We start from the raw sequence: 25,900 nt of genomic DNA, 5'->3' as shown, positions 1-25,900 counted from the left end.
ATGAAGCTAAAGTAGGACCTCACCGAATACGACTCAAGCCAAATACGGAGAGAAAGACACCATTTGTTTATCGGATTCCAGACGCGCTAAAATGCAAAGTGGCCGAGCAAATAGAGGAATTGCTGCAACAGGGTCTCTTCGAAGAAAGTAATGCAGAGATCGCGTATCCAATAGTGTGTGTTAACAAGAAGGATGGTGGCTTGCGGCTATGCGTCGATTACACAGCTTTAAATGCAGTGACTGTTTCAGACGATTTTTCAATGGAAGAAGCAGCAGAACTAATTAATTCCATAGGTAGCACAAATATATATTTAGTACTCTAGATCTGCTGAAAGGTTATCATGCAGTGCCCATGAATTCAAAGTGCAAAGAACTTACATCTTTTAAAACTCATAGAAATCAGTATCAGTTTAAGGTCATGAGCTTTGATCTTAAAAATGCATCAGCAACATTTCAGAGAGAAGTGAATAGAGTCTTGTCTAAGTAACGAGTCTTTTCACACACCTACATTGACGATATTGCCATATTTTCGAGAAGTTGGAACGAACACATGATTCATATGAGAAGCATTTTGTCTAAGTTACGAGAACTCAACTTCACTGTGAACTTGAAAAAGTGCTCTTTCGCGAAGACTCAGATTAAATATTTGGGTCACATAATAGGTTCAAGCTGACATCAGCCTGATTCAGAGAAAACCAGTGTGATTGAGAACTTGGCACGTCCAAAAACCAAAAAAGATCAACGCAGTGTTCTTAGTTTGTGCAACTATTATCGTGACTACGTACCTAGTTATTCAGCGATTGTGTTTCCGTTAACTGAACTTACAAAGAAGAAAGTCGCAGATAATATTCCTTGGACACCAGACTATGATGCGGCTTTTTTTCAACTAAAAAGAGCTTTGGTTGAAGCTCCTTCCCTATGCACACCGATTTGTGACTTACATTTCATTATCCATGCCGATGCATCCCAGAAAGCGATGGCCGCGTGTTTGTCACAAAAAGTGCATGACAAAATGCACCCTATCGCATATGCAAGCCTGAAATTGAGTGCTAGCCAGCAATCGTGGTCTACTATAGAGAGAGAAGTATATGCCATAGTGTGGAGTTTGAAAGAATTCGAGGTTTTGGTATTTTGTTCAAAAATAAGAGTTCTTTACCCTCTATATACCTCCTATAACCCTCTACTACAATTTCTAACCAAAAGTGCACCGCAATCAGTACGACTTCAAAGGTGGGCATTCGCTTTGCAAAGGTATGACATTACTATCAAACATTTCCCTGGAGCTGAAATGCCCGCAGATGTTCTAACACGTCTATTTTAGTGTTTTCACATAATTATTTTTTTAGCTGTGCATAATGAACAGTTTTAGTGCTTAGAGAACATTAATTTGTTTTACCTCAAGTTATGTGTAGACATTATTTTTACTCATTTAAATATATTAATTTTGGTTAATGATTGAAATATATATATTGGTAAATTTATTAATATGTTTCATTAATAGGAATTTCCAGTATCAGACATTGTTTTATGTAGTTTTGATGAAAATTGTAAAATTTGTGGTATTTCTTTTTATATACATTTACATTTCTTTAATTTCATATATTAGTTTTTTTTTATATTTGGTAATGTTGTTTTAATATTTGATCATTTTTGTGTTAATATTTGATAATTGTTGTTTTAATAGTCGATCATTGTTATTTTCATGTATTTAATTACAAGCTTACTTTTATATGTTTTACAAGCTATTTTATAGAAATATTTAGTGTTTATTTGGATCTTATATGTCAGATTGAAAATAAAAGTAATATTTCAATCTTGGTTAGGGGGGCTGTAGTGATTGGCTCACCGCTAGAATGCGAGTTAATCACTAACCCAATTAAAGAATTAAGATGGTGATTAAGATTGAAGAATAAAGAAGGTAGATGAAGAGGCGCGTAGGCTGGTCTTTCCTCTATGAGAATATCTTTTTATATTTCTGTATTTTGGTAGCTGAGGGCCCTTAATATTTTCATAATTGCTTTGTTTATTGTTTTAAATATTAATAAGTATATTTTTGTTGCTGTTACGCATGGATATATTTCAAAAGCAATAATCCTCATCACAATACATATGGTAACAACATATTATTCTACTTATTCCTCTGTAATTGTGGATATTTTAATTACTTTGTACTTTTTTTTAAAATAAAAATTGATTTAAAAAACTTTTTTTTTAGCTATAACAAGTAAGAAATTTCTTAGAGTTCATCGCTCTTATCTCTTTAATTAAACTATTGACTTAATTTGGCATCTTCAAAACTTTCAGTCGATTTTCTTCAAAAATATTTAATCAAAACTTACTGAAAAATTCGGCATTTTTGCCTTCAAACTAACGTGTTGCCATTACAAAAAAGGGGAATTTTTATTTCTTACTCAAAATATAAAATTTGACAGGTAGGTAGGTAGATGTTTTATTTACGTTGCACTAGAGCTGCACAATGGGCTATAGGCGACTGTCTGGGAAACATCGCTGAGGATGATCCGAAAACATGCCATCACAATTTTGATTCTCTGCAGAGGTGACGGCTCCCCTGCTTTGGTAACCCGACGACCTGCCCGCGAAGTCGAATACTTTACTGTAGAACAGTTTAACGCGCACACTCGGTCCCTACGCAGGCTGATCAAAGTGGTCACCCATCGGCTTACAGACAACAGTAAGTGATGCTTGACTTCGGTGTTCTACTGGGAGCCGTGTCTTTACGATCAGTCCAATGTGGGACAAAATTCGACAGATTCAAAATTAATAATTACCAAAAAATATCAACGTTATTTAAATAAAAAAAATTATTTTAGGCCCTGGACACGGGAGACACTATAACTGAACGGATGGTACAGATGCTTAAAGGAGAAGATTGGAAGAGAGTTAGGACCATCATCACCCCCACATTCACCACTGGAAAAATTAAGAGGGTAAGAAAATAAAAAAGTCTCCAGTATGTCAATCGAGCTTTATTTACAGCTGAAATTTTACAGCTTCAAAAACTTTACAGCTTTATTTACAGCTGGTTTTTAAAAATATTACTTTCATTTTGATTTTTTTTTTTTTTGTACTCACTTCCAAAATCTCAATTTTTTCACTCACTGTACACAAAACTTTTCAACTGACATGTGACACTCATTTGAAATAATCGAATCGACAACAAAAGACAATCACGAAAATATTAATTTTTCTTTAATTTTAATTTTATTTTACTTTGTATGTCTTTTTTTCTCTTCATTTTCATGCATTGTCATCCAATTCTGAATTATGTGCCAATTTTGAAGTCTGTAGCTAGTCGGGAAGTTAGTTTAAAATCGATTACAAAATTCCACCCGAACGAAGGCAAGTAAAATAAAAAAACAAAATAGAAAACTATTCACATTAGTGGTCATAAACTAATATTTACTCTAGAACAGCGGTTCCCAATATTTTTCGGCGATGAAACCCTAAATGATTAAATTTCTTTCAGCAGAACCCTGATTTTATACTTAATAAAGTATATAAAAGCAATATAAAATAAAGTGGGCATATCAAAACAATTGTGAGCATATTAACTAATAAAACATACATTATTTTCGGAAATATTTAATCAGTGAGATGAATTTTTTTCTCCATCGTTTTATCATTAGAAATCTTCAATTAGGTTTTTCGTCCATCAATTCAATTCGTACTACTGGAACTGCATCCCATTCAGTTCTAAATTAAATTTGTTTTCGTTGCACATACTTCAGCTGAAAATGAAACAAATAAACTGAGCAATGATTTTTGTTGAAATGAGAGTTAAAATAACTGCTATAAATGGTTACCAGGGAAACATATTTCTTTAAAATAAATGTAGTTATTTTATTTTGTTTAGAAAAACATGATGTGAAATACTAATGCAATTTTTCATGTATGCAGAGGTCATTTTCATAATTTATTTTAAACATTGGTAATGGTGAAAAATATTTTTGCTACTTCTTAATTGGCATTTTACTTTAAATAATTTCATAATGACAACAGAAATATTTAATTAATAATAGATTATTAATTATAACTATATATAAGGACAGGTTTCAAAAAACATTTCTGTGGCACAGAAACAGTCCTAATTCTCGGAACTCCTTTTATTCATTCCGAGAATCCTAGGGTTTCACGAAACCGAATTTGAGAACCATTTCCCCAAAGAAATAAACCGATATCGAAATGTAACAAATCACTATTGCGGAAAGCGGTGTTAAAAACTTAGAAACCTGCTTGAATGCTATTTGAAGTTTACAAGCAGAATTTTTATTTTAATTCCTCAAGAGTAATTTGCCTTGCATAATTTCTTAATTCTTAATAATAATTTCTTAGAGTCAATTTCCGACTTCTTACGAGTATATTTGTTCTTTTAATTATTTATTACGGATAAAAATTCTAAAAAAGGAATTAAAAACGGTGATTACGAAAACTCTGTGTTCCAATGTAAACAAAAAGTAAACAGAAATTTATAAATGTTCTAAAATAGTTAATATGCATCAAAAAAAGTTATGAATTGAGCAAATGAAGAAAATCAATGACTGGTTAAATACATTGAACTATATATAGGAATCTTAAATATGAAATATTATAACATATGCCATTTAACAAACTAATTAAAAATGTTCTGATTGTTAGGCGCCCTTATGTTATAATTGAGCAAAACAAAAAAATTTTAATTATAAACTAATCTATATATATATTTCTCTTACACGGCATCAAAAAAAAGCCTCATTACAACTCCCCGAATGGCAACGTTAGAAAATCGACCAATAATCGCTGCTAAAAATGTCACATGGCAAATGTCACATGAGGTGGCTCAACATATAGCGCTTTTAAAAACAGAAACAATAACCAGAGTGAGCATTATCAGGTTGTTCAATTCAGATTCATGCCCTAAAAACATGATAATATTTAGTTTAAACTCAATTAGGAATTAATTAGGCTGGCCTTCTCCATGACTATAAATAAGTCACAAGGTCAGACTTTTGAGAAAGTCAGTTTAGTATTGACTAAGCAAGTTTTTAGTCATGGACAACTTTATGTTGGCCTGTCAAGAGTCAAGTCATTTGACAGCCTTTCAGTAATTGCTCCAAGATGCCAAATCTATAATTGTGTTTTCAAAGTAATTTTAAATGCTTAGTGTTAATTTCTTAGAGCTTTGCAGAAAAAAATGTTTTTTGGAAAAATTTTAATTGCTTATTTTGCTCTAAAATGCTATGTACTTTATCACAAATGTTAATTAATATAGAAATTGATGCTGATCACCAAAAAATATTTCATTTGGCGATAAAACAAATTTTTGTGTTCTTGAATATGAAAGACTTTTTGAGGGTTATTATCTCACAAGGAAAAGTTAGGGTTTAAAGTTTATATTTTTAAATAATAATTTTTTTTTCTAAAACTTTCAGAATTTCTAGCATTAACTAATTTATTATACACATTTAATTGAATTTATGTGAGTAACTGCAATATTTGATAATTTATTTTGCTAATATGTTTCTCATTTAGTTAATGTTTTGATTTTTTCACCATGTACAATCTAAATAGCTAATATACTTTTTTAAAAGCCAATAAGAACATTGATAGAATTCGTCTACATAAGTACAATACTACGTCTTTGATGATAAAATACTATGTCTTTGATGATAATATACTATGTCTTTGTGCTAGAACATTGTGTTCATTGGCGAGCGAGCGCAGCGAGCCATGGTTCACGGCGTGAACCACATAGGATTGCGTAGCAATTCTCGGGGGTTGGCGAGCGTTAGCGAGCAGGGGGCGGAGCCTCCTAGTTATTTATAATATAATAAACTTATAATAAACTAATTAATCAATATATTTAAGTTCACCTCCTCGAACCATTAAGATTGGATCTTAGAACGTGAAGATCCGGTCATTATATCAAAAGTTATTCAGAGTGGTCTGCTTATTTTTTTGCTCACTGTACATAAGTTTAGGCGCTAAAAATTTTACAAAATAAGGAATATAGAGTGAAATATAAATGTGTACTTGTGTTTGAATGCTTGGGTCGAAGAGGTTAAAACTGATACGTAACCAGTTAGATCCTATTATATTTACACGTTTTCAACTTCTAATATGTTTTGCGTCCTTTGGTTAAATTTATTTACAGGATATAAATGCTTGTTTGAAATAATCATTAAAAATTTTTTCTTAACAGATGATGGATATATTCAAAAGTTGCACTAAGGTTCTAATTAAAAACTTCAACCAACATGCTGAATCTGGAACTTCGGTTAATGCCAAAAAGTGAGTGTTTTTTTTATACGAATTCTGTTCAAATTTTTAAAAACGTGAATTACTTGTCAAATAATTGTGTTGTTGTTGTTTCTAATGCCACTTGCCACACGGGCTTGGTGAAACCGAGCAAATTTAAGGCAGAGTGTGCATTTCTTGTTTTTCAGTGGCTCCATCTATGGTCAAGAATTAGACTTCTGCCGCACCATACGTCGCACCCGTTTATGGGGCGGACCCAGTCATACATCCATTTATTCCTCCACAGATCGTAATTTTGACCTGAATCAGAGAACGATCGATCTCCAATCCAGTAACCCCAGAGGTATTGATTTGTTATGGGAACATGAAGGACTTTTGCGACTCGACAGATTTAAAGCGCATCAATCACTTTTATACACGGGTAGTCTTCGGCCAGCGGGATTCGAACCTACGAACTCTCGGACATGGGCCCAGCGCCCTACCGACCAGGCTATCCCGGCGATATATTGTACTTAGTTTTATTGATTTAAAATGCGGGAGTTCAGCATACATCGTCGAATCCAATATTTGAACAGAGTAACCTAACTTTTGCCGAAATGTTTTACACGATTTAAAGATTAGATGCCATAGCAATCAAAATAATTCTAACTGGTAGCTTTTTTTTAAGACATTGTTTAGATGGGATGATAGGAATCACATGATTACGTATGGGTGATCACTGTCCTAAAGGGGGACTATTGTGTGTGGAAAATTTCCTCTCTCCATATATTATAGAAAGTTTGCTGTAACCTTACCATTTCGTACATTCTCATAGGACAGAAAAATCACGTGTTATCACATTACATAATCGCTGATGAACAAAGAAATGATACATATTTTTTGACTACCATCACCATAAAATTAATAAAAGCTATATCGGTATTTATCGGCAGTTATTCATTTTTCCTTTATTTAATAATATTTAACAGGAATATTTATTTATCAATTATTTTTATTCAGATTTTCTATTATTTTTAAGTTTTTGATTTAATTATTATTAAAAGTTTAAAACTATACACTTTTTTCCATAAATGTATAATAAAGTTTCATATGATATTACTTTTTTATGCAACTTTTACGATAATAGTGTTTATTTATATTTTAACACTTATTAAATGTTAAACACATTATAGTTAATTTTTTAAAAATTTTTTATGATGCATTTCTTGTAAAACTGTGTTCAGAAACATTTGCAGCTAACATGATTAATACAACTGCTTAACTGTTGAAATTTTAAAGCAAAATTAAGAATTAACATTTTGCTTTATTGCTGAACAAAATAAATCAGTAAAACTAAATTTCTACTCATACAATTTGTTTTGAATATATTAATAGAATGAACTTTATTGTGACTATCTGTTTATGGTTATGAAACAATTGTGAATGAATTGCATACGGCAGGGGTGGCGAACCTTTATACACCAACGTGCCATTTTCTCTAAAAAATTGCTTAATGAGGTCATAGACGTGCCGTCAAATAATTTTGACTTCGTGATTATTGGGGAAAAAATAATACTAAGTACTATCAACTCAAAACTCTTTATTTACATTGAAAAAAAAATACATTTTGCAATATCTCAGTTATACGCGTAATTCATCTTTCAAGTAACATTAGTGTGACTTCTGTTGTTGCAGATTAGATGACAAATAACTAATATTAGGTTGTAAGATGTTAGTTTAAGCAGAACTGTTGATTTATTTTTTTTGCTGGTTATTTATTGTAAGCTTGTTTTTTATGGTTATTAATTGTTTTTTTAGCATTAATTTTTAATTTTTTTATTAATATTGTTTATTATTTTGTTTATTTTTTGTGAATTTTAATTTAATTGTTACATATGCTTCATAGTGTAACAACAATTGTGATCGGTGGAGTGCGCAAAATATTGCGTCGCGTGCCATAAATGGCACGCGTGCCATTGGTTCGCCATCCCTGGCATAGGGAGTAGGGGAATAAAGCGAGCAGAAGGTGAATCTTCTTTGCAACCTAAGAAAAAACACTACAATAACAACGGAATAATATTATTTTTAATAAATATAAAAATTAATTCTTATTGCATTTTGTTGTAAAAATTAATTTAACTTTTAGATTGTATGGCGCTTTCTCAATGGATGTCATCGCAAGCGCTGCTTTTTCTACAAAAATTGATTCCCATAATGATCCAAACAATAAGTTCGTACAAATTGCAAGAGACGTTTTCCAGAAGGACGTCAATTGGAGATTTATATTTTATCGTAAGGATTTTTTTAAAAAAATTATACGAAAATATGTTAAAGTAAACATAATATTTACCAATGAAAAGCATTTTATTTATTCTGATGTGCCATTAGTCATTTGCCAGCATATCTGATGACCAGTGTGTGTAACTTTTTAAGCTATGCAATATCTAACTCAATTAGAACAGTAGTGCTGTCGTTTGGTCACCGCAGGCCGTGAAAAGTCGTAAACCCGCAAAGCTGGTTTACGACTTTTCACCGCCACTGCGTTGCTTCTCCCCTTCACTAGTGACATTAGTGCTGTCGTTTCTAATGTCACTTGGACAAGTCAAGTCCACCTGTCCTTGGTCTTACGAAATAACTCAGAAAGAAGAAACTTTTGTTTGACAAAAGCGCACTGCTATGTGAAACTGAGACTTAGCTCAGAACTCTACGGATAGATGGCAGCACCACTTTTTTGTGAGGTCACTTCCACAATTTAGACATAAATCTGATGGGGAAGGACATTTTCTTGTGATATCTGTAATTATAGTATCGATCAAAAGTCGACAACGATTACATAGATTTTACGAGCTTGTACTATATCGCATGCACTTGGAGGGTTTAGCAGCTTCGAGGATCGAACCCCACCTCCTTGAACCGAATTCCGTGTTCTAACCATTGAGCTCAGAACTCTACGATGGCACTTGAACACTTAGAAACGAGTCTACTTTTAATTCGAACGCACCATACTTGTTGCTATCTTTCTAATGCTTTTGGCAACGCAAAGTTTCAATCATATTTGGCCAAATCCTTTTTGGCCTAAGACCTGAACAGATCTCGTTCCAATGTAAAAATTCAAATCTGCTTTCACTCGTCCAGAATCATAAATTGAAAAATAAGTCTGAATTATCTCCTTCGTTCAGCTTCTATATGGGGTCTAGGTAAGCGCAAAATAATTTAGGAATAATTCAGTTTTATTCTTTTCCAAACAAAAAACAAAGTTTTCTTAAAAACATATTTTCATATTTTCTATTCATATTTTTTAAGTTATTATTAAGAAGTTATGATTCCAAAAGCACACTACTGAAATATTTTTGCGAACTTATTATGAAAATACTTTTCGCGTGTTAAAAATATTGTTTTTTATTTTTTATTTATTTTTTTATGCTCACTATATGGAAACCGATCGAATTCTTTCAACTTCCTTCAAAAATTTTATAATCGATATTTTATAGGCCTAGTGAACCCTAAAAAATAATAGTTTAAACATATGTTTTGAAAGTATTTAAGTTTTCATTTTCAGACATATCCAGCCTCCATTTACTATTCTTTCTGTACACACAAAATTGAATTCACTTTTTTTAGTTTGCTATTGACTGCTAGTTTATCAAACTAAATTTAAACTTAATTTCAATACAAAGAATTTGAAAATATTTCAGTCAAATCTTGTGTTTAAAATGAAAATAAATTTTCACTTTTTCAGTCTTGTTTCCTCGACTTATGAAGCTTTTCAAAGTTCCAGTTTTTCCACCGGAAGGAGTGAAATTCTTTACAAGTGTAACCCTCGAAATTATAAAAGAAAGAGAAAGAACTGGACAGGTAACTAATGCGAATATATATTTTAATGAACCAAAATAAAATCTAGTATTGTATAAGGTCATTAGTTTTATTACCTTCGCTTACTAATTCTCAAAAATTTATTCCGATTGAACGCATAATATACAAAAATATTTTTTTCTTAGTTTTACAATAAAAATGTATTTTCTAGTCATACTTAGGTAGACGTATTATAAGTTATAATTCCCTTACTTTCGGTTTTCGTGGTTTTCCTCTTCCTGTGATGCAAATGCATGTCAGTCCCAACAAAAAAGTTTTCCGTAAAAGCAGTCTGCTTCAATACTTGATCTGGAAGCCTCCTCAACGTCTTGGATAGATATAAAAATAAAAAGCTACGAAATTGAACTTTAATATGAATTGGTCGTTCAACACTGAAAATAAATCAAACATAAAAATTTATTTTATTATTAGATGGTCTTTGAAATCCTAACTCACTTTAGGTATAAAAATTTATTTTATTATTAGATGGTCCTTTAAATTCAACAAATTTTATTTTATATGAAGGTTCATTATTCAGATTTTCAAGCACGTGGTCTTTAGAATTGGCCTTAAAAACACATTTCCTGCAGTTTAGAGACAGTTGCCTGTATTTTGATATTATGTATTATATTATGTGTAAGTATTATGATATTTTTATTTAATAACTTGATTTTTTTTTAAAAATATAGTACACCTATAGAGAGTAGTCAAATTAATAGTTCAAACATGAATGTATTATTCAAATTCTTATTAAAGCGTTGTATTACAAAAGCAAAAGATGGCTGTTAATGATTAATTAAGCGTAAAAGATACTATAGGTATGATCGTAATGTTGAAAGACATCAAATATTTTGGCACAGTTTGAATAAAAAAACTTTTTTGTTACAATTACAAATTGAAACAATATTCCAGGGGTATAATGCCCAAAACTTTTTCCATTGCAGAAAGGAAATGATTTCCTCCAACTACTCATAGATACTGCTAAGGAACAGAACGAGGAATTAGAAGCTTTAGATAAAAACGACGACATTTTAAGGAACTACGAAGGTGAAAACAATGACCAGGTTTTCAAGAATTATGTTGGCAAAAAGAGTAAGTATGATCTTCGTCATGGTTTTAAAAATTAAGATTTGTGTGCTTCGACTCTAAAAGATAAGCCATTCTCTCTCGCTCCCGTCAAACTCAGGGGGTGAGCTTTCGTCTCCTATTTCTTGTGCCCATGATATTTCCGGGATAGAGCGTTCAAATGTAATGAACCAAAAATGTTTAAGTATATTCAACTCTTGTGCAAGTTTCTTCATATCTTTTTTTTAATTTCTTATTTTACTGTTTTTCGAGTAACTGTTTTTAATGTAACTGTAGACTGTTTTTAATGTAACTGGAGATAGTCAGTTTATTTTAAACTAGATGTCAGCACTGTCACACATGTATTTGCGATATGTATTTCGTACTCTTAGCCTAGCTATTTATGGTCTTTGTGAGTGAACATGGTTTGTTTTCCGTGATAAAATATTTTTTATATTGCGTTCATTATGGTGTCAGTGTACGGCAAGAAATATACCATATTTCTTCACTCCTATATTTTATTTGACTACATTCTTAAAAGAAATACAAAATTTTCTACATATTTCTAAACATAAACTAGAGTTCTATTGTTCAAGTTAAAAGTTATTGAAGACATAAGGAAACGCTTTTACTTAATTCTCCGTAATACAAAAATTTTCTAATTCTTATTTCAGAACGTAACAGTCAGAGTTACATGAACACAAGGAGTTTTAAAATTTCAAGCTAAAATAAAATAAATACATGTAAAATAAATGTAAACAAAATAAATAGATATATTGTACATACATCTTTTTTTCATATAATTTTCTTGAATGAAAAAATATGCACTTTTATAACAGATTTTTCGAACATAATCGTTAAGGGGTTAAGAAACTAAATAAAAAGGTGTAGTATTTAATAAAGAGTACAAAATATTTTATGCATTAATTAAATGCTTACTTTAAAGAATTAAAGTGACAATTTGTCAAATTTTACGAAACCAGATTAAGTTAAACTTATAATTTTTGTGAGAATATATTTTTTAGTTTGTTGACTAATTTTTAAAAAATTTTATACTGTTCTTACCTATTATATATGTTTGGAAACAGCTATTAATTATGCTTGTCGCATTTAAACAAATAATTGGTCTTACCAAACTCGGATGAAAGAATTTCAAATCAGAAATGAGTTTTGCTTCTAAAGCTACAGATTTTTTATTGAAATGGCATTTTTAGTCTATTTCTCATCGAAATGTACAAGTTTAAAAACTTTATATACATCAGGCGCTCGCTCAAATGTTGCGACAAACTTTTAGAGGAGTTAGGACACATCATCATGATTAAAATGGCATAGAAACCCATGCCCGGAAATGTCGTCGAACGCAGTTAGGATTACTTTCCTTTTATGATCTGTTCAAAAGCGCATGAAGAAACAGTTCATAGTATGGACGCACCCCTAGAGACGTATGATGACATTTCCGGGCATGGGTTATGTAACTTTATTCATGATGATATCCCCTAACTCCCCTAAAAGTTTGTCACGACATTTACTAGACCCCTGTTATATATAACATATTTTAGCTTGTAAATTTTGACAAAAAATAGACTAAAAATACTATTTTTTAAAAAAAATGTCTGTAGCTTTAGAAGCAAGACTAATTTCAGATTTGAAATTCTTATTCACAAATTTTTTAATCTTGTACATTTGACAATCAATATTTTATAACATTTAGAAGGTGACAATTTTAATCTTGTACATTTTGACAAAAAAATAGAGTAAAAATGTCATTTTAAAAAACAACTGTAACTTGGAGAGAGAAACTGATATCAGATTTGAAATCAGCGACGTAATAAAGTCAAAGGTTGTTTAAAAAATATCATGGAACAGGAGAAAAAAATTTCTCTAGTGTTATTTAAACTTTCTTTTTATACTTTTGTACAAACATTTACGATCACCATTTAAAAAAAAACATAAACAATATTGTGGTTGTTTTCCTTATTAATTATTTATTATTTTTCAGATCTGACTTTCAATGAATTAGTAGCACAATGTGTGATATTTTTTCTGGCTGGATTTGAAACAACAGCGTCCACATTAGCTTTTTCGACTTATCATTTAGCCCTTAATGAGGAAGTTCAAGAAAAACTAATCAAGGAATTGGATGAGGCACTCAATAAAAATGATGTAAGACAACATTAAGTTTTGTACCAATTATTAAATTGTTTTTGTATTTCTTTAGCTAAAATAACAAATTTTACATTTTTAGGGTAAAATGACGTATGAAGTCATTCAAAATATGAAGTATTTAGACAATGTCATATCTGAAACTCTTAGAATTAGTCCACCTGCAACAAGGTAAATATTTGTTCACTGTAAAAAAATTAAAAACTAAATTACAGTATGAAGTACGGGACCTTTAGCTACGTCATTCGTAAAATCCATCACTTTTTCCATAAAATATTATACCGTAAGTTTGACAGAAATATTTATTAAATTAGAGTTATTCAGTGCTTTTGTGGGGATTGTTACTGTATGTAAAAATTACGGTGTATTCGATTTTTTGTTCCATTACATATTCCGGGGAAAAAGATGGATTTTGCTGCAAAAGTACTGGCACCCTGACAGCCGGTACTTTTTTACCGTAATTTGATCCGAAATTCTTTAAAGTGACTGGTAATTATTAATGTTTTTTCTAGAGAATATTATTTTTTAAAGGATATCTATAATACCTTCCTATTGTGAAATTTATACACATGTTGCGCTATAATGACTCCACTACCTTCCTTTTAAAGAATCCGATGGATTTCGTTGGCACTTTAGTCTTATTTTTCTTTGCTTAGATATTGAAACGTGAACCCTAATGTGTATGCCAGTTTTCGACAAGGATTCAAAACATCTTTATTAAGAACTGTGATTGTGAAACCTTCTATATACTATTTTAAATAATTTATTAAATTATAGTTTAATATCAAAGTAATTTTATTTGATTTACCAAAAATGTTTCTACGTTTTTTTACTTTTCTTTTTCTTTTTTTTTTTTTGAATACGAGGGGTATTATTAAAGTAGTGACAACCAACGCTGCCGAAAAAGTAGCAGAATATCGGGCATGAACAAATAGGATATGAAAGGAGGGCACTGTTAAAAATTCTGGATCAAATTGTGACAAAAAGCATTTGCGCACAGGGTGTCAACATTGTTTTACGTAAAATCAATTTTTAACGTAAACATCTGAAAATCTGATCTGAAAACCTAAAAATCTGATATACCGTAATTTTTACAGTAATATACACTGGTGAACAAAATTAAGAGGTGGAAGACATTTTCCCAAATATCTCAAAAAATACTGAATATAAATAAATGAAATTTGGTACGGATATAGCTTATTCCATGATAATAAAGTATGCAAAACAAAGATGAAAGTGCCATTCACTGGCAAGACCTATTGCCAATAAATCCAATGTAGTCTGAACTTAAGGATAAAAGATGACAATAAAAGTGAGGCTTGTACAGTGTGTGTTGCCTCTAGTATGGTGTATGGTCACCCCTGACAGACAGACAGCATGCACAACGAGTATGCATGCTGTTAATAAGGGAGTTAAGGAGGACTTGTGTAAGACCCTCCCATTCTTCTACCAGAGCAATTTTTAACTCCAGAATGGTTCTGGGGGGAGATTGGCGCAACGCAATAGCTCTCCCAAGAGCATCCCAAGCATGTTCAATAGGATTCAGGTCAGGGGATTTGGCTGGCCAATCCATTCGTTGAATATCCTCGCTTTGCAGATACTCATCAACCATGAGAGCCCTAAGTGGTCGCGCATTGTCGCCCATAAAAATGAACTCAGGGCCAACAGCCCCCCCCCCTGAAAAGACGCACATAGTGCTCTAGGACCTCCTGTCTGTGCCTCTGGGCATTCACGGAACCATTGTCAAACACATGGAGCGGTGTGCGGGTATCTTGCATGTGCGAATGAATGTGCAAAAATGCTTTCCATCTCTTAATTTTGTCCACCAGTGCAGTTAAAGTTACTGAATCACTGAAATTTAATACATATAGCGGTAAAAATTTGCGATATAAAATTTTACGGTAAAAATAAATTTTAAGGTTGCTGCACTCAGAGTTGCAGTACTTCTTACAGTAATCTGATTCGGAATTCGTAGCGGACAGTATCGTTTCTACGGCTCTAAATCAAGCATAAAGAAACTGATCAGCGGTAAAAGTCAAGGTAGCTCGTGACAAAAATGTATTATTTTAGACCTGAGGCGAAATGTACTGTAAATGATAGTTGCAGAATAGATCAAAGTATTTTGTACTGTCAGGACTGAGTATGCGGATTCACTGGTCGACCATTCATTTCTCAAAGATCACGTTGGCGGGAAGCGCCTACTACAATCGCCAAAGAGCCAAATAGATTTTAAACTCGAAAATTAAAAATAGTAATAACCTGTAGAGTTTTACTTAGGGATGGGTAAGAGAAATACCCTTCAAGTTGATGTCCTTCTGCGATTTTTTTGTTGTTGTTTTAGTTTTCTTGAGTGTTAATGTCCAGAAGTTGCCAAGACTTGGCGATTATTCTGCCGCAGATCACAGTCTGTAAATCTTTCCATGCTGACATCGTAAGGGTCGTCTTTTAATAAAACGTCTGTCCTGGAAATGTCCATTGCAATTGAGCTTAGTCATCAAACGATGTTGTATACATTGAAAGATGTGTGAACTAAATTTTATTTGACAAAGTCTAAAAATTAAATTTATGTACTAATATTTAAAATACTCGTTTCATTTGCCCAAATACAAATTCATACAAAAATTAACGTTAGCTTTTTTTTATAAATATATTGTAGGATATATAGGATTCGTCACATAACTAATTTAATAATTTTGTCCCTAATATTTATTTTAAAATCACGAGCCATAGCAGATAATTACGAATTCCACATTATTATTAATAAAAAAATTTTTTATGCCAGTATTAAATCCCAATTAATTTCCTTCATTTTTTCTTAATTTAGATTAGAAAGGAAAGCAAACGAAGATTACACGCTGGACGATACGGGAATCATAATTCCAAAAGGCACTGTTATTACTGTTCCAGTATATGCTCTGCACAAAGATCCTAAATATTTTCCGGAACCAGAAAAATTTGATCCCGATAGGTATTGATTAGAATCATATATTTCATATTTTAAATTCTCTTTTTCTTTCGTATTTTGATAACTTTTTAAACTATTAAATTTAGTTTATTCAATTTAATTTTTTCGAATTTTGCGATTTTTTAGTTTAAATGCATGAGTTGAAAATGCTTCAAATTTCTAGTAGACTAAAACAATATTAGAAAGGGTGATGAGTACGTTAACTATCAATTTTCTTTAGTAAGTTCTAAAAAGTATGCATTTTTAATGAATTTTTTTTAAAGAATAACTAGACAAGTTACTTACAAGTTCTAAATTTTTCTGTAGATTTTAAGATTTTTTCGTATTACTGAATTACAATAAAGTTGTCGCTGGCATGACTACCTATTTAACGATGTTCTATTAACAAGCTTTCCTGTCTGTAAAGGTGGAACATTACTATCTAAAATTTCGAAACTTTCCTGATAAGCTAGAGCTTTCAAATCTCTAATAGAGCTCTGAGCCTGATGACAATACAAGCATCGTCTCCTGGACGTTACAAACAAAATGCATCGCCACATTATAGCAACAAGAAATTTGTTGTCCACCAAAATTAAACCGTTTTTGTACTAACTAGAGTGTTCAAATCTCATCATCTAAACATCATGCGTGTGATGATAATTAAAGTTTCAGTCATTTCTTTGTGTGTGTATATATATATATATATATATATATATATATATATATATATATATATATATATATATATATATATATATATATATATATATATATTCTTTTCTTTAGATTTACTCCTGAAGAAAAAGCCAAGAGAGAACCATTCACTTTCATGCCGTTTGGAGCTGGACCTAGGAACTGTGTAGGCATGAGGTTCGCCCTTGTTGAAGTTAAAGTTTGTTTAGCTTATGTATTGAGCCATTTCAGAATTAAAAGATGCCCAGAAACAAAGGTATTATTTCTGCATTTCGAAAAATATTCTATTCACTCTGAAAATATTATCTTTTTCTTTATCTACCAATGAATCAAAAGAGAAAAGAAAAAAAAATGGTGTAATATGACACTCAAATGTTAATTACTTCGTTCCTATCACATCGCTTTTGTGTTTCTGACGGTGGAGGTCACATTCAAAATTTCGACACCTTTCCGACTAGCTAGAGCAGGGGTTGCCAAACTTTTTTGATCGTCGACCCCTACATAATTTTTCGAAATCTCCATCGACCCCCATAAAAGTAATTTTCTGTTAATTAAAATAAAACTCTATTAGATACTGTGTTTGTACATTTATTTTATGATTTTAAACATTTATTAAAGTAATAGTACATAGTGTAACAATAGTTTTATGACAAATATATTAATGTTGAAATTTAATACCTTAATATTTATGAAATAATAAGTAATTAGAAGTAAGTAGAAACAATAAGTAAAGTAACTATTGATTTATTATTGCTTCTTAATCAATGACATAGGTGTGTCTGGTGTTTTTTTTTTTTTTTTTTATTTTTTTTTTTTTGCAAGATTTGTTATATTGGGTTCAAAATTGGTCAATTTTAATCTTAAATCCCCTCGAAACTCCACATTTAATTTATTTCTGTTCTTAGTTAAGATTGAATTTACGTGACTGAAACCGGCTTCAACCATATAGGAACTTGGAAATGCTATCATAAATGGCTGAGCTATTTCGCAAAGTTGTACATATTTTTGCATTATATTTATATTTGTCCAAAATTTGCTTATTGTTGAATTTTAAAAAAGCGTCCTTGCTTCAAATCCCCATAATAATTCAGCAAGCTCATCTTGCAGGTTGATGCCCACGTTTTCAATTTGAGCAGAAAATGGCACAATAATCCAATCAGGGATGTCAATGTTTTCTAAATCAACAAAACGCAGTTTAAAATCGTCGCCCAATTTTTGAAGATTACCTGTATATATTTCCAAGTCTTCTTTTATTTCTAATTGTCACATATCTGAAAAATACTGATTATCCTTCGACCAATCGACCCTTCCGGTTCGGATCGACCCCCATTCAACCCCCTGGCTCAGATCGACCCCCGCTTATGTTAAATAGACCCCTGGGGGTCTATATAGACCACTTTGGCGACTTCTGAGCTAGAGCTATTAAATTTCAACGCTTGTGATGATGCGAGATTTAATCGTTTCATGGCTGATATACGCGATTTTAACGCCTAGTGGAAAGTATAATCAATCAAAATTCCGAACACTTTATGAATGACTAGAGCATTTAATATTAACTGGAGTTCTGTTCTTTTCGATGTTACAAGTTTACACGATTTTCTAATAGTTATGTGCAGAGTTTTACAACTTCTAATAGCCATGGAAACTATATTATTATTCCAAGTTTTGTTCATTATCTGACTAAATAGAGCACTTAAAGTTTAACTGATGAAAATGTGCACTAGATGAAAACGAAGTTTTCAATTATTTACCGACCACTATAAACAAAAATTCTCAGCATTTGATTGCTGAACAGAATTTATCATCCAACAAATTCTGGCAGTTTTCTGTTAAGCTGGAGCACCAAATTTTAATCGGAGCACTGCACTTAATGCGAACAAATTTAATTATTTCTCGAGAACTACAAGCAAATTTTATCCTCGTTTTATTACCAAACAAAATTTTTGCCATTTTTCAACAATTTAGAGAGATTAAATTTTAATTTTAACTGAAGCTCCATATCTGTTGACACTACAAGTTTTAAACCGACTACTGACCAAAAAATATAATTTTCAGAATTTTTTAATAAATATAATTTATTGTTAACCGAAGTTTCGTTCATTTCCAACTATTTGGAGTGTTAAAATTAAACTGGAGCTCTGAGCTTAATGACAATACAAATTACAATCGTTTTCTAAATATCACAAGTAAAACTTACCTCCATTTCATCAATCAAAATTTCGATCATTTTTGTCTTCAACAAACACTCTCGGGAACAATCACTTTTTGACCTAAAACAAAAAAGATGAAATTTAAATAAAAGAAAAAATTTAAAAACTGCACTTTATGCATAGACTAAAGAGAAAACAATTCTATTTTATTCACATGTCGCTTTCGTACGTTATCAAAAATTGTCACATGTCTTTCAAAAGTGATGTGCACAACGAATTTTGCTTCAGGTGTGATAAAAATACGATCATTTTCTTATTTTAAATTCATTTAGAAAAAAAATAAGTGCCCTTAAAAACATCTCTTAATTTTTTAATTATATCATATGTGTTTAATTGTGAAACGTTTTACCAGTTAAACGTTGATAAAAATTATTGGAAAGTATTTGTAAATTGGCATAGTTAAAATATCCTTATTATCAGTTTATTTTAATCTCTTACTTATTTGTAACAGACCTGTGCACTTAAACGACGAAATTTTATTGGAATAACACAAAACTTCATGACATTTTTTTAAAAATGTATTCATAATAGTTTGCCGTTTATTAAATTTAATTAAAAACTAATACATTTGTTTTCTTATTTCATTAAATATGCATGACACCCACTTAATGTTAACATTAGTGCATAAAATATGCAAGTTCATGCACTCGTTTGCCAGTTTATGAATGTAAAAATTAGATTTTTAATAGTTTTGTTTTTTCAAGGCGTTACTGGTAATAAATATATTGCATATTTTGATTCAAAAATGAAATGAAAAGTAATACAATAAAGTAAAAAAAAAAAAAAAAAACTCGTAAAAGAAGTTTTACATTTTAATTTATCAGAAACAATAAATGTAATTAAAATTTTTTACCTGCAATAGAAAAACTACGTTAAATAATTACTTATTATTTACTTAAGTTATAAATAGGTTTAGTTGTTCACATAAAACTACTTTAATAGACTATTAATTTCCAACTAAATCGCATGAAAACTACAGAGACAAACTATTGAGATTTCAAGTATTAAGAAGGTGGTATTCAGAAAATGCCATTTAAAGTTGACAAAGGCTTAACGTATTCTTTTAAATATGAAAACATTTTTGAGGATTATTTAAGTCAGACAACACATGAGCAATTGTGATTATCGATAGTGCATTAAAAATAAAAAACGTCTGTTAAAAAGTATCGAGCGTTTAAATACAAATAGTTTCTCTGTTCTAATAGTTTATAATATTTTTGGAATTAATGGTTAAACATTCAGTGGCCATACTGACCACTTATCTCCGTAAAGAGATAATAGATCTAATTTAATCACTATTTTATCCTATTGCACTAAAAATGCTCTATATTTTAGGTTCCTTTAGATTATTACATTGGTCAAGGTCTGCTTCAACCTAAAGAAATTACTGTGAAACTTATACAGCGGAAAGACAGCCCGCTAATTGATAAAATATACAACCCGTGATATTTTTTTCTACAAGTCTACATACACATTCTTAAAATGCTGATATGCTTACTTTTTGTCAAGTCTGCTTAACATTTTCTAAAATGTACAACTTCATTATAAATTTTGTATTGATATATTGTGCTGTTTTTTATCGCATTGATACAAATGTATACAACATTTCACTGCTTATTATTTTTAGTTAGTTTGCAAAAAATATAGTTTTTTTGCTTTTTGCCATACAATCATGTTATTTGTTACTTTTACTTTATACTTTTTTAATAAAAATAACTTAAAAATTATTTACTTCTTTTTGTTTTTTAATTATTCCTCATTGAGTTCATTTTTATTTTTAAAGCAATATCTAGATTCGAATCAAAAATCAATTCTTTGATTAACAACAGTTCAGCGCGTAACGCTTCTTTTTCACTCTGCAAATCGCCTTTAAAAATTTATCTTATGTAGAACAAGTCTGTTTTTAATTATAGAATTTATGATAACTTTAATTGAAAAAAAAATTTCGTTTCGTTTACAGATTTCTAATTATTTGAACTATTTAATAACAGGGACACTTTTCTAATTTATTAAATAGTTCAACCAGTAAAAATAATTAAACATTAACAATTAGTATAATTCGCCTTTTTGAGTTTAGCAAATGGTCGATTACTAAAATATGATCTACGTTAAAGTTTCTAAGAAGGAAATTTCACGCCAATCGGATTGACATTAATTTTTACGGGCGGTGCTTAAGGCTTGAATAATCTATAAAAAATTTATATTGTCTATTCCGTAGTGATTAATTAAAAATGACAAAAATCTTCAATTTTACTTTGAATACATCACCAAGCTCGTTCAATAACGCAGACAAAAAATACTGTTAGCTGTAAAATGTCACTTTGAATTTAAAGCTTTTCTTATTCCCCGAAAACTTCAATATTTGTGTTTAAAAGGCTAAAATCAGAAGATGAAAATTAAAAATTCTAATAGAAATTCAATTCTGTGCCCTAAATTTTAAATACCCCTGTATGACTTCAGATTTTAAAAGTATTTTTTTTTCAAATAATAAATACTTATTACTTACTTCAAACTCTAAGTCTGATTTTTTTTTTCTCTTTTTTTTGAGTATCTAAAACGAGATTCTTCTGACTGATTACGTTATCGTACAGTTGGAAAAATGTTTGGCTTTATTCATAAAATTTTTTGCTCACTTAAATTTTGTAAATAATTTATATCGTCATAACTAGAGCGAAATATAAGTAGTTTTTTATATACGTTAGTTATATAGTACTTTTATAAAGAAAATTATTGATTGATAATTTTAGTATTAAATATTTTTCTTTTTTTATTTCCGGAATAAGTAAAAACATAATAAACACTTTTTTGCCAATCAAAAGACTGCTAATTCTTTAAGCGGAATACATAAGAAACATTCAAATTAAAAACAAGCATTTAAAAAAATAAATAATAGAAAAATTGAGTATCTACCAAAAAACCAATGAAAAGTAATAATTGAAAAGAGAATACTTTGAAAAGATAATTTCTTTTTTTTTAAAAAATAGATATATGTCAGAAAAATAAATTACGTAAAAATACATTATTAAAGTACCTACATTATTTTCTTAATCTATTTAAAATAGATATATTACAACGATAAAGAAATTTCTTCTTCGTATCAAAATAACTTATTATACAACTTCCCGGAAAGACTACAAAAATTTAACAAAGGATTTTTTTTACCTTATCAGAAATGTTGTGAAATGTTCCGTATTATTCGAGAGAAAAGAAAAAGAAATGAAGCAAAAAAAAAAAATTCACACCTGAATAAATAAAAGCAATTGAAAGAAAAAAAATCAAATAAACAAAATAAAAGAAGAAGAAACAATCATGAATTTTCCATAAGCTAGTTTCTTTTTAACCCTTTTGATGCAGAATTATCGTTTAATATGTTTTCATACATTTTTTCAATACTTTGTATGAAAATATATTATATATATTAGGTGAAAAATATTATATTTAGCATTTTCATAATTTTTAATTATGAAATACAGCATAGGTTCCAAACATGGTCTACTTTCAAGCGATAATTTTTCATATTTGCACTGATTTGCAGTTACTTAGATCTAAGAAGTTATTCATCATTAAAATTTCTTTAATTCACAAAATCAATTCTTGTTAAATTTTTCAATATAAGTGGGGAAAAAAATTCTGTACAAATATAAGTCCCAGAACTTAATAGATTTTTCTAGCAACTGTTTATATATTTTATTACTAAAAAATACCAAAATATATTGTTGCTTGCAATTATAGAGCGTCAGATAAAATTTATATAAAAAAGGACGCAGGTGTCCCATCTGCATCAAAGCGTTAAATTGTTGTTGTTAATTTGCGTCGCACTAGAGCTGCACAATGGGCTATTGGCGACGGTCTGGGAAACATCCCGGAGGATGATCCGAAGACATGCCATCACAATTTTGATCCTCTGCGGAGGGGATGGCTCCCCCGCTTCGGTAGCCCGACGACCTGCGCGCGAAGTCGAACACTTTACGGTAGCACAGTTTAACGAGGACCAATACCGCACACCCTCTGTCCCTACGCAGACTGATCCAAGTGGTCACCCACCCGCACACTGACCGTAGCCAGTGATGCTTGACTTCGGTGATCTGCTGGGAACCGTGTCTTAACGATCAGTCCACTGCGGGACCAAAGCGTTAAATATATATTATTTAAAAACTACATAAAGCAGATAAAGATGTCTCTGTTCATTATGTCAACTGCTGAAATACAAATCAGAGATATCCATGAAATTTTATTGTCCTGATCCCAAAAATATAGTCACAAAGATAGTAAAAATTTTTTTTTGTGCACATTTCCTACTTTTGAGAGTAACAACTCATGTAAACTTGCATTTCCATATATTATGTACTAGCTGAATTGCCGTTCTTCGCACGGTGATATTAAAAAATAAATAAATCAGTATTGAGATACACTACGAAATCAAGCTCAAAACTGAAAATCATGTACCGACACAATCAAAGAACTTGGTGGAAGAACCAGGTAAGTGAAATTTTTAGGGGATTTAATAAATCAGAGAGAATTAAAAAAAAGTGGTTGCATCCATACGGGAATGTTTAATGAAACAGAACTGTTTTCGCCTTCACTTAAATCTTGACATAACTAATTATAACAGTTATCTGTATGCTTGCATGATTTTTTGTTTCAAATTATGCAGTGGTAAATAAATAAGAACAAAGAAATATTTGTTCCGCTTCCTAATAAATTGGTAATAAACTAGTTTGGATGCAACTTTTTTTTTACATCTGAAAATGTCACTTACCTGGTTCTTCCATTAAGTTTTTCAATTAATATAGTTAAAGTAATTAATTTTCTTATTTAATATTATTTGTTGCCCTTTCGGTGGCTTTGCGTTATTGAAGTAAGCAAAATCCGTTTTTCGTAGTTTATCCCATTAGAACAAAGATAAAATGTATTTAGTATCGCTTCGCATGATGCTATAGTACTATCAAGTAATAACAAATATTAACCTTTTTCTCCTTTAACTTCGCTTTTTAGCACATAGCTAGTTTTGTTTTATTTCAATTAATTCATATTATCAATATTAAGTAAGCATTAGTGTCAATAATAATATCGTGATTTTTTACGGCTCCCCAAAATGAAGAAGTATATTTTCTCCATTATTTTTGCTTTCAAGTACTAACATTAATTAAGAATCTTCGTCGTCAATGATAGTATGATGATTTCTTATGGTTCTTCTAGATCGGGGGTTTCCAATTTACATGTGGCCGGGGGCCGCAATTTAAAACATCAGTCAAATGTCGGGGTGCAACTTTCTCAAAATTTTATTTATAGGACTCTTTTATGTTTGAAGGAACATTAAATATTACTGTCAGATTTTTATTAAAGGTTTTTTAATATTAAAAAGCAAAATAACAAGCAATACAAATATTGCTTGTTATGTATCATTTTGAATCTTCTCTTAATCAGAAACTTAGTGACAAGTTTTTTTTTTCTTTTAAATTTAATTCTGTGATAAATTAACTTTTTTTTCGACTTATTAGGAATTATAGCAACAAAAAAAAAAAATTCTCGAGCATCTGAATTTCTTTTCCGCTCATTCAATTCAGGGAATTTAAATAAAACACGATATTCATTCCCTCTTTTATGCGTTTTAAAATTTACAAATGTAAATAATTCCATGCAAAATGAGTGGTTTCAAAAAGTTAAATGGGAGAATTTTGAGAAAATTTCTGATATGCACATGCTAAATTATATTCACAAAATACAAAAAAGCGAAATAGAAAAGAGCAACATACACGATTATTTTTGTATTTGAATAAATATTTTCTTGGATGCAGAAACTGAGAAATAATTTTATTTGCACCGTTGGTATGTTGAATTTGACAGAAACGATGAAATTAGGTTTTTTTAAACGAAAGAAAAGTATTTTAATCCTATATAGATTTTTTACGAAAATTGTCCATAAGAAATTGACAACTAATATATTTTAGTTCGCGGGCCACAAAAAAAAGGCTTCGCTGGCCGGATGCGGCCCGCTCCAGTTAGTAACCACTGTTCCACATAAACATCTTGATTTCATCACTTTTGCGTTCTGGAACATAGTTTATTTATTTTATTTCAATATGCATATACTATTACCTAAATTAATTAAGCGTCATTGTCGTCAATAATGCGATTTCTTTTACATTTCTTCTAAGCGAATTTGTACCAGTCAATGAATACATAAATATTTTTTATTCAATTACCATTGATTCTAAATAATTATTTTTCAGAAGCACGCGCGTTTTAAAAAAATTAATTTAAATTTTTTTTAAAAAAAGTGCATGATGTTAGATAACTTTAAAAGTATAACTTTCATGACGTAGACCACGTGTGCTACCACGTAATGTTGTTTATTTAATTTATCTTGATACATGGCATATAAAAAAATTAAATATTTAAATCTGTGTAAAAAAACTATTTCTTTCCATCAAATAGAGCTATAAGCTAGAAATTATCACTAATTTTATCTTCTAAATATATGAACACTGAATCGCTTATAGTGAAATTTTAAACAATGAATAACGCTTAACCAATCAGAAAATCCCATTTCGTTTTTTATTCATCCAGCTTGAACAGTTCATCGTAGATTGTTCCAATGTTGACAGTGACCTTCCTCGTGCTTCAAACTACCTGTATCTTAAGTTTCATTGCTTTTTGTCCGATGGTGAGCCTATGAAGGACACACACACCCACACACGGACATTCATTTTCATATATATAGATTAGGCAGTGGCAA

At 30.5% G+C, this 25,900-nt stretch overlaps 1 protein-coding gene across 1 annotated transcript in view; it reads left to right on the top strand.

Moving 5' to 3' along the window:
- The window catches only part of LOC107443558 (cytochrome P450 3A5), a 35,446-nt gene extending 14,558 nt beyond the window's left edge, over positions 1-20,888 (top strand). The window contains exons 5-14 of the mRNA XM_016057478.5: positions 2,832-2,948; positions 6,200-6,288; positions 8,381-8,526; positions 9,974-10,089; positions 11,031-11,178; positions 13,151-13,314; positions 13,397-13,485; positions 16,139-16,282; positions 17,045-17,207; positions 20,497-20,888. Of these exons, the coding sequence (XP_015912964.2) occupies positions 2,832-2,948; positions 6,200-6,288; positions 8,381-8,526; positions 9,974-10,089; positions 11,031-11,178; positions 13,151-13,314; positions 13,397-13,485; positions 16,139-16,282; positions 17,045-17,207; positions 20,497-20,607 (1,287 nt within the window). The 3' untranslated portion in view covers positions 20,608-20,888. The remainder of the gene's footprint in view (positions 1-2,831; positions 2,949-6,199; positions 6,289-8,380; positions 8,527-9,973; positions 10,090-11,030; positions 11,179-13,150; positions 13,315-13,396; positions 13,486-16,138; positions 16,283-17,044; positions 17,208-20,496) is intronic.
- Positions 20,889-25,900: the final 5,012 nt, after the last annotated feature.

Source organism: Parasteatoda tepidariorum, chromosome 10 (genome assembly GCF_982258835.1).
Source record: "Parasteatoda tepidariorum strain Cologne lab strain chromosome 10, Ptep-v5.0, whole genome shotgun sequence".
NCBI classification, from domain to species: Eukaryota; Metazoa; Arthropoda; class Arachnida; order Araneae; family Theridiidae; genus Parasteatoda; species Parasteatoda tepidariorum.
The sequence above is the reverse complement of the archived record's forward strand: the minus strand, read 5'-3'. Positions and strand labels throughout refer to the sequence as shown.